The 10,159-nt window shown below is 42.1% G+C and overlaps 1 protein-coding gene across 1 annotated transcript in view; it reads left to right on the top strand.

Moving 5' to 3' along the window:
- The first annotated feature begins 221 nt into the window (after window positions 1-221).
- Window positions 222-10,159, top strand: part of MAPK12 (mitogen-activated protein kinase 12) — a 33,310-nt gene continuing 23,372 nt past the window's right edge. The window contains exons 1-3 of the mRNA XM_054399322.1: window positions 222-337; window positions 1,132-1,261; window positions 9,412-9,470. Coding sequence (XP_054255297.1) covers window positions 222-337; window positions 1,132-1,261; window positions 9,412-9,470 — 305 coding nt within the window. The remainder of the gene's footprint in view (window positions 338-1,131; window positions 1,262-9,411; window positions 9,471-10,159) is intronic.

Raw genomic sequence — 10,159 nt, 5'->3', positions numbered from 1 at the left:
GCGCAGCTCCAGGTGCTCGAGCATGGAGGGGCAGGCACGCCCGGCCCCAGCCCCGGCCCCGCCAGAGGAGGCGTAGGGCGGGCCGGGGGGTGCGCGGGGCGGGAGGCGCTGCTCGCCCAAGCCCGGCCCCTCGCCGCAGATCTGCTCGGTGGTGGTGGCCGCTCTTGCTCCCCCCTGCCCGGGCTCTTTGTCGGTGGTTGCTGGCGGGGGGCCGCAGCGCCATGTCCTCCCCCAAGAACGGCTTCTACCGGCAGGAGATCACCAAGACCCTTTGGGAAGTGCGGGACCGCTACCGGGATCTGCAGCCAGTGGGGTCCGGTGCCTACGGAGCCGTCTGGTGAGCGGTGCGAGGCGGGGCGGCCCCGGGAGGGGGCGGTGAGGCGCCGCGGTTGCCTCTGTCCCAGACTGTGGGGGACACTGCCCCGCCCGGCTCTCGCTCTCCTTGTTCCCTGCCAACTTTTTCCGGTTGTTGTGCCTGGCCCGGCCTGGTCCCGCCCGGTGCTGCCGAGTCCTGCGGGAGCTGAGGCGGGTGGCCCCGCTGCCCACCTGGCCGGGTGCCGGGGGCGGGCTGTGCCGCCGGGAGAGCCCAGCCCTTCGCGGAGCAGCCGGCAGGCGGACAGCGTTCATACCCGTCCCACGCATGCTTTCGTCCCAGGAGCAAGAGGAGCCCGGGGCGCCGCCCCAGCCCTGCCCGAGGAGCACTGCCTGCGGCGCCCGGGCCCGGCTCGCGGGGTGGGGTTCCCAGAATGGGAACGTCCCCAGAACCCGAGGTGTTGGCCCTTGGGACGCGATACCTGGTTTGGGTTGTGTCGGTGGTGGGGTTTTGGCTTTTGTGGGATTTTGTGGGAAGTCTGCTTCTTGCTTTCCCCCCGCCCCTAGCCAGATGTTCCTCTTTTTAAAGCTTTTGAAAATTGGCCACTTTCATCCCAGGATCTGGAAGCCTATTAAACGAATGGAACTAGCTGTGGGATACTGCAGACGAGGTGCTTTTGGAAAGGTAGCCTCCTCCCTTGGCACTTGGCAGGCCGTAGGTTGAAGTCTGGGCAGCGCAGGGCAGGATGCGGCCATGCTTGGTGGGCTTTGCATCTCTCTTCAGGCCTCCCTCACCAAACTATTCCTTTTCCCTTAAAGCTCAGCCGTTGATGGAAGAAGTGGTACCAAAGTCGCCATTAAGAAATTGTACCGCCCATTTCAGTCTGAACTCTTTGCCAAACGAGCCTACAGAGAGCTACGTCTGCTGAAGCATATGAAGCATGAAAATGTGAGTTGGGTCATTAGCAGATTTTCTGCCCCCAAGGGCACAGCTTGCACACCCTAAAAAATGAGAGAAAATTATGTGGAGTTGAACAAGGCAGATACGTGGCTGCATGGAATTCAGGAGCCCAAGACCTGTATGTCTTTTGTCTGTCTGTCCTTTATCTACAAACATTGGTTTGTGCAAACTAGAATATCTTGTGGGAAACATGTCATTTCCATGTTGGAAAAGTCGGGTGGGGAAGGTTAGGACCACAGTGGAATTTGTGCTCAGAGCTAGTGAGACAGATTAAGGAACATAAATTACAGTCTCCGTCACTATGTGTGTGAGATGCAGGAGGGCATAGAGCATGAGCCTGTGCCTGTGAGTCTCAAATACCAGCATTGCTCTTCTTCTATGAAGATGGCTATGGCACACATACATATCTTTGGGGGGGGATAAGGTTTTACTTTTTTATCATTCATGAAGCATTTGAGGGTTTTGGGCTTATGCTAAAGTGAAACAAGAAAGGTGACTAATTTGTTTTTCTGGGATACAGAGAATAGGATAGAGAGCTCTGCAAAGACTCCTCCATAATGTGAAAGAACAGCTGTAGAAAAAAATGTTGTTAGTTCCAGTAGTGCTTAGTGGCTTAAGAAAAAAAGTGAAGGAGGAGAGATTTGCGTGAAAACAGGTTTTGTGGAATCAAAGCATGGAGTCCAAGCGAGAATTGTCCTAGAGTAAACTTGAGGAATGGCAGTAGTGGTTTTCAATGAGGAAGCTGGGGGGCAGCGGGAGAAGAGAGTTTGGCGGAAGTTGTTAAAAAGATGGCTAAGATTATAGTTTAAAACATTAACGATGTGGAAGATTAGAGCATAGCTCCATTGAGATAGCTTTCCTTGAAGGCTAAGGGATTGAAAATGAGGACAAGAGAAACTGGTAATAACAATAGCTAGTCATTGCCATTTAACATTCTAGTATTGACATTGTGTCTGCTAACTTTATCTAGGTTTGTTTTTAAGAATAATCTGTGGAATATCCTGACTGTCCAGAAAAAAAATAGACTTTTTTGGTAGGTATAAGAAATGGTGTGCCTGTTAACATTGTAGTCTGAATCTTTCACTACATTTGATCATTTTACTTGAGGATTCTTTTTAAGTAACTGCTTCATAACCACTGCTGTATACGTTAAAGAGTTAACATTTGCAGGGAACTTGTGTCTCATGGCATGGGCTTTAATGTTCTCAGCATTTTCTTTACTGAACATTTGGGAGCAGAGCAGCTCATGTAGTTGCCAAGATCTTAACTGTGTCCAGAATTTTGGGATTATTTTTCTTCCATTTCCCAGAATAATCTGTTAGGTAGCATTTTCCACTCCTCGAGGTTTTTATGTGGTGTATGCCCTTCAGGATAATACTCTGGAACCCCTCCATGGACTCATTTGATAATTAAAGAGTCAAAAGAAAATGCTCACTGGGCAACGTGAGCACAATCTAAGAGTTACAAATCAGTATATGTGAAGGAAGGGAATAATTTACCATCTTAGGAAACAGTTTGGGCTGAAGAAAGAGGAACCTGGTCTACGTCTTAAGGAAAAGTTTTACCAAGTACTCATGCATTTACTCATTAGAGAACAAATGAATAAATGATTCTGCAGGGGTTTGTAGGCACTGTCGAGACAGAGGGTGACTATTCCACCCATCTGCCATAAACCCATTAAGTTAATCTCCATCCTCTATCCCAGCCTCACACCCTTCTGTCAGTTATTTCACCCACAGTGAGTTGGGAATAACAATAACGTCTTTTAGGATTTCTGGTCTCTGTGCTGATCTCAGAATACTCATCCAAAATTAAACCAGAGCAACAGTATCACTCCTCATCATGATTTTCAGCTCCTCACTTTGACCCACTGCCATTCTGTCAAAGAGCCTCACTTTGCATATTTCCACAAAAGGATGGATTTACAGGCAGACAGTAAGGCCCTTTCCTATTCACTGTAGTCCACAGTGTACTGTGCACACCTTTAATGATATGGTGCAGTAGTGGCAGGACAGTTGCCTGTTCATTGTCATTGCTGTTGTGGCTTCTGTAGATCTGACATTTGAATGGGTGCCACTCAGATGGGTGTGTATCTCCTTATAACAGAAACTAGTAGAGTAGAACAGTGATTGAAGTGCCTTTCTGATTTTTCTGTTAACTAATATGTTACAGTATACTTCTATAAAATAGCGGTTACCTATCATTCTGGCTGCATTATAAATAGAGCTGCTATTAAAAATTAATAAAACTGAAGTAAATGTCTCAGAGACCACAATAAAATACCAGTGCTGCTGTTATCTTTGTGCTGGCTGTTGATAATCTAAGTATATAGAGGATGTGGTGTGTGATAGCTAATTACCGTGGCTCCTGCTGGTATCTTGTGCCAGAACAAAGTGAGAGTTTTATCATAAGTGTGGCACGTTTGTGTATCTTGTACATATTTGTATACCTACATATATAAACACTCACAGGAATTCTAAAGCGCTTCTACCAACTTAAATTCTGAACCTGTTTCTGGCATAAACATTTTGACAAATGCCTATTAAATGTTTCTTGGGTTGGTTAATATTCTACAGATGTTTTCTGTTCCTGGAAACCCTGTATGTAAGAGGCAACTGCAGTGTTTGTTTAAAAGTACTCTATATTATGCTCTCATTCATCGCTCTGAGCAGAAATTATTCAGTGGTGTATTCTCATATCTAGTGAGTGTTTTGCATTATAAGAACCATGTAGCTATTTTTCCCCCCCTTTTGGAAGGAACTCTGGTATCCAATAGACACCAAATTGTGCAGCTGTATTTCCAAAAAATGACACAGGCCTTCACTTTTAGGTTGGCTAATATTTAATTCTGTGGATTTCTTTATTTTGAAAAAAACGTTGGGGTTTATATTTATACCTACACAGTGTCAAACAAAGGATGAATTCAGTCCAGAGAAAATAGTGGGGCACACTCTGTTCCTGCCTGAGAAAAATCTTTAAACTGTCACCTTTTGCAGTTCATCTAGTCAGATAAGAACTTTAGAAGAGCAACAGCCTTTGCAGTGTACAAAATCATACCAACAAGGTAGTTGTAGATGAGTTGACACCTTTACAGATGAAAACATGTTCACTGTGGTGTCCTGCAGGACTCCACAAGTACCAGAAGAATGCAGTTTTGGGAATCCTGGCTGGAGATGGCAAATCTTAGGGGTCCTTATGAAAGCAAAAATACAGTTGTAAGTGGATAGTTTACTGCTGTCAAAAGGTTATAGGGGAGAAACTCTTCTGGTGCTTTTCTGTGAGCTGAAAGCTTAGCAAAGCTAGAGAGCTAGTAGGACACCAGAATAACTTGGTTTGGTACTCAAAAGCCAATAAATAGTGGTATCGGTTGTCACTTCTATCTATTTTCACAAATGTGCCAATAGGCATTTTACCTAGGCTGGGCTTTAGCTGGCTGACATTTTTTCATGCCCCAGCCTTGGGTACTAATAAAGTAGACTTACTAGCTTAGTCTAGAAAATGAAAATAAGGAAAACAGCACTGAAAAACAAAACCTTCTCTTTGGATTGCCATCCAGTCCAGAGATAAAGATGTGTTTCTTTGCAGGATTTGGATTTGTCCAGTGTTATTTAATAAGTACTTTGAAAAAAGAATGTGGTGGTGCTCATGAGTACAGCTGGTGCTTGCTGATGTGCTGACTGGCAGGAGAAAAGGAAAGAAGCTGTCATTCCATCAGCAGGCATCCCTGGTGTCATGGAGCAGTAATCTGTGAGGAAGAAAGGTGACTGTGGTGCAAGCCTTGTGCATGGATAGTTAAAATTTTTAAAAGACAGAGACTTATTAGTGTGGTAAAAGGATGCAGGTGTCCTGTGATGTGGAATAGTGCAAGAACATGAAATTAAAGCTAGTTCTGCAGAAAATTTAATGCATCATAATTAGTAGTTCAGTGCACCGCAGCAGAGATCTCTCTTAAAAATGCACTTGCATTTGTAGCCTAAGTGCCAAAGCCACTCTACTGTGTTTTCATGCATAACATCTGCAAAAGAAAGCAGCACTTACTGTATAAAAGACATAACCTACATTACTAATTAATTTATACAAGACCCAGTTCTTTCACTCATGTGCTGCTTACATCAGAAACTTTCCTTTACAGAAATGCAGTGGAATAGTCCTTGAATAAAAGTAATCTGACTCATGAAAGTGCAGAGAAGAGTAGAGAAGAGAGGCAATTCACTGTTGTGCTCCACTGCCAGAATAATGTTTGGAAAAGGAGGCAGCTGAGAAGGGAAGGGCAGAAATCACCTTACCAGTGCAAAGCTGTTATTTATTTGTTGATGGTAGTTAACAATGGTCAGAGTGATCAGTATAAATGCCTTGGGGGAAGGGGAGTGGGTTATGGGACTAAGAAGGGCTGGAGACACTGCCATTTACCTGCTACTGGCTTCATAAGGAAGAGAGACAGTCAAGAAAGTAAGTATACTGAGTAAAAGCCTACCTATGGGGGGGAAAAAAGTTAGGTCTGTAGATAGGTGGGTTTGCTTTGCAGGAAGATGAGAGTGCCATGCAAGGAAGGTACTTCATTGGAGAGTCTAGACATCCTGGTTGGTTTTCAGTGAGATGGTAGGAAAGAAGGTACATCCTTTGTGGACTAATTCATTTAAGAAATTGCCTTTTGACATAGTTAATGGTGAAAGAAAATGTGGCCCTGTGCTGCTGCTGGCTATGACAGGTGTTTTTCATTGCCATCACAGAGTGCACTGGGTTTGTTCCTTGGCTGTGTTTCCATCTCTGTTAGTATCAGTTAGTGTGCTGAATTAACACCAAAAATAGAACTACAGAATATTTCCATGTCACAGATACCCCGTGTTACATTTCTTATAGACCACATATGAAAAATAAATTATTCTTGTAATTGTTTTACAGTGGCTTACTTTTTGTGCTGGGACACTATCTATAAATACCATGAGAAAGATTTAATTTTTTTTTTTTTTACAATACTGTATTTAATTGAGAGTGTCTTAGACAGATGCAGGATTTTCCATAATAGTATGGAGGAGGGAGTTTCCTACACTTTGTCTAGTTCTTTTCCTTTTCCTGAAGAAGCAGCTGGAATTGTATCTTGCTCAGGATTTATTTTATCCTGTACCTCCTTGTGCCTGACATATCTGCAGAAAGCTGCGACCTAAATGGAAATACTGATGACTGTTCCAGCACAGGAAAATCATCCCAAAGCACAGCTATTAAATAAAGATAACGGAGGAACAGGAAATGGGTCTCTTGCTTTTATTTTTAAATTGATTAACTATTAGTATCTCTTTCCATTTTTGGACACTAAAGTGGATTTCAGGAGTTTTAGGAAGCTTGCTTTGTAAACCAAGAAAAGAAGTATTGTGAAACTTTTGACATACTAAAAAAGCTTTCTGGTTTGTTATTTAAAATTCTCTGCAGAGACCTGAGCATTGGTCTTGGTGTTTTCACTGCAGTGGTTTTGGAGTGATGGTAAGCTTGTCTCCATGAGTTTGCAACACTACCCCAGAAGTAATGTATCTATTTAATGTACATACATATTATACACCTAAGTAACAAGTAGTGTTAATAACTACCAAGTCTGAATAGAGAAACATGGAAACACGAGTGTCTTCATTGAGAGGGCTTTAAACTAGATATGAAGGGGACAAAACTACAGTGACTGAGAGTAACATTAGGTATGGCATAACAACACGGGATAAGATCGTTGGCCCAGCTGAAGAGCATCGGTACTTCATCAGGGACTCCAAAGGACTTCATTAGAAGCCCAGCTCAAATGCTTTGATCTGAATGCACGCAGCATGGGCAATAAACAGGAGGAGCTGCAGTGCTATGATCTGGTGGGCATCACAGAGCCATGGTGACATGAATCCTACAATTGGTGGTTTGGACTAGAAAGGTACATGCTCTTCAGGAAGGACAGGCAGGGGAGATGAGGAGGGGGTTGTCCTCTACATCAGTAGCCAGATAGAGTGCATCGAGCTCCACCTGGTGAGCGATGAAGAGAAGACCAAATGCCTATGGGTCAGGATGAAAGGAAGGGTAGGGGACCTTACGGTGGGGGTCTGCTACAGATCACCTAACCAGAAAGACCAAGTGGGTGAAGCCCTTCGTAGACATTCACAAGCCCTGGTCTTCATGGGCGACTTTTATCACCCTGACATCAGCTGCAGAGACAGCACTGCAGGACATAAACAATCCATTTCTTGCTTATGGAAATAATATTACCCTAAGGAGAACAAGCAGGACTTACGAAAAAGTGTGGCTTAATAGTGAAATAGTGCATATTGGGTAAGATTACTGTTAAAACATCATCTTCCTTGTTTTTAATACAGAAATACTTGGAGAGCACACAACTTTTCTGGCTGTGTATGCTCTGTTGTGTATGCTCTGTTATGTATGTGTACACGTGCTACCTTAGGAAATGCCTGGAGAGCTCCATTATGCTCCATTCCTAATTCCTCTCTTGTCCCTTTCTCTCTCTGCTTCCACACAGAAAAGGAAAACTTTGTGTAAAACTGTCATAAAAACCATTACTGCATTTAGTGTTAGCACTGAAGGTATTAGTTCTAATAATCGCATCCTTTTCTGTGGTTTTAATTGTTTTATGGTAGTTATTATTTGATGAGTTTCATACAACAGTCCTTGGGAAAATATTATTAGGATTTTTTTCAAAGGTACATGTGTCTTCATCTTTATTAGTTTTTCTGTCTTGTATCATCCTTACTCTAGTAGGCCTCCCTGAATGTGGAAAAGATAGAAGTATGTGCAGTAAGAATTTCATCACAGTTGGAGATTTTTATTTAAAGCTTTAAATAAAGGAAGTTCCTTTCCTTTTCTTGCCTTTCTCCCCCTGCATTTCTGCCTTCTCTTCACTTTCATGTAATACTTTTATCTTTATTCTTGTTCTGTTGATTAAGATGTAGCAATGTCAAATGATGATATCAAAATGGATTTTTCAGTCTTTCTTTTAGCTTTTGATGATAGCAGTGGACACCATAGTATGCTGTTTCCTCTAGTTTGTTTCTCAAAATTCCTAATTTTATAGTTTTAGTTTGATGTGTAATCTGATGTTCGTAAATTGCATGGCTATGGAGATAGGTCTGCACAAGGTTATAAAGGTTGTTAGTCTTTTAGCTGGTTTTACAGCAAAACACTGCACCCCCCATCAATATGGCAGCCTGCACCTGAGGAACACCACAAGCAACCCAGGGCTTCAGAGTCTTCCTCTAAGTAGACAGAAGTGGTTGTGAATTGGTAGTAGAAGTAGAAAATAAGTAATTATAAAGGCCTGTGCTCTTCAGGCACTGCCTGGCTTAAGCAGCATCCAAGCTGAGATCTGGCTTTAGACAACTCAGGTTATGTCTTTTGGAGCATTGAATTCTGTGTTTTTAATTTTCTGGGGGGCTTGAGAGAAGCATTGGCAGTTACCAATAGACAGTCGCTCTAGTTCTGCTGAAAACCATACTAGTATGAAAAACTGTAGTGGGAAATCTGTTTTAGTAGTTTGTTACTGCTCTGAGTGATAGAATATTTTTGTTTGTCAAAAAATACTCTGAAAGAGAACTTAAGGTATAAGCCATAATAAATAATATTAAAGTCCTGATAATTTACTCAATAAAACCATTTTTGTTCATACTCTGTATTCCCATTTAGATGTTGTAGTCTATGTACCTAAACTATCCTGTTACTGAAATTAGAAGACTTTGAAAGTTTTCTTCATTGTCAGGCACCAGTCCCAGACAGATGAGCAGCATTTATTACTGCTTCGGGTAGTAAACCAGTTTGTCTGGTTTACTTTCAACATTTCAGTTAAAAGGTGCTCTCTTGTCTTAAATAAAGCTGTTATCCTCTGAACTATTCAAGTTAAGACCATTGGGTTGGTTGGTTTGGTTTTGGTTTTGTTTTGTTTTGTAAATCACAGGGTCAAACAACCCATAGAGTTATAAAATTTACACATAACAAATCCTGGTGTTGCTAGGCACTACCTTTAGGTATTCATTATGCCTGTAGCTAATGTCTCACTATGGTAATGTTTTTGATTATATTTTTTCACTGCTTAGGCAGTTTAGAAATTTTTGTGTTACATCATTATAAATGCATGTTTTTTCTTTCCCCACTCTTCTTTCTAGGTCATTGGAATATTGGATGTGTTCACACCAGATGTAACACTGGAAAAGTTTAATGACTTGTAAGTTCTGTATTGTTGGTGTTTGGGAGCAGGGCATCAATACTTTTGCAGGAAGGACAGTTATAAAATCATTGCTTCATGGATTTATGTTGTTTTCTGAATTTCATCTTAATATAACTTCTATGTGCAGCTTCAAAATTCATAGGTTGAGGTTTGCAGGTTGACATTAGAACCAGTTACCTGTCTTATAGAGTGTACTTCTTTCAGCTCTTAGTAAATGGCAGTTTGGCAGATTCCTTAATCCACCTTTCAAGCACTGATTCCTTAATCTAAGGCCCAGGTTGCCCAAATGACAGGATAATTCTTAACCCAAACAAGTAGGCTGAAAATGATGCCTGCTACATGACACATCTCTGGTGCAATCCATCCTAATTTAAAGATTAATTCAAAACTTGATGCTGCTGAATTTTTTTAGTGGTTATCTGGGTTGTGGTCTGTAGTACTCCCCAACCGCTTTCCGAATGACTCATTACGAATATTCATTACCTTTAGGAAAATGAATTTAATAAGTCTGAGTTGGAAGAGAACTTAATATGCTTTCAACAGTCAGGAGCATCAACAAAGAAATTAAAATATTTTCTAAGTCTCTTGTCTATCAAGAACAGACATGTTTTGTGTCATACTGGGGGAGAGATAAGAAATATTAATCTTTTCTCCGTATTTGCTCTGCCCTTATATAGCTGCAGAAT

This window comes from Indicator indicator, chromosome 3, assembly GCF_027791375.1.
Source record: "Indicator indicator isolate 239-I01 chromosome 3, UM_Iind_1.1, whole genome shotgun sequence".
Lineage (NCBI taxonomy): Eukaryota > Metazoa > Chordata > Aves > Piciformes > Indicatoridae > Indicator > Indicator indicator.
The sequence above is the reverse complement of the archived record's forward strand: the minus strand, read 5'-3'. Positions and strand labels throughout refer to the sequence as shown.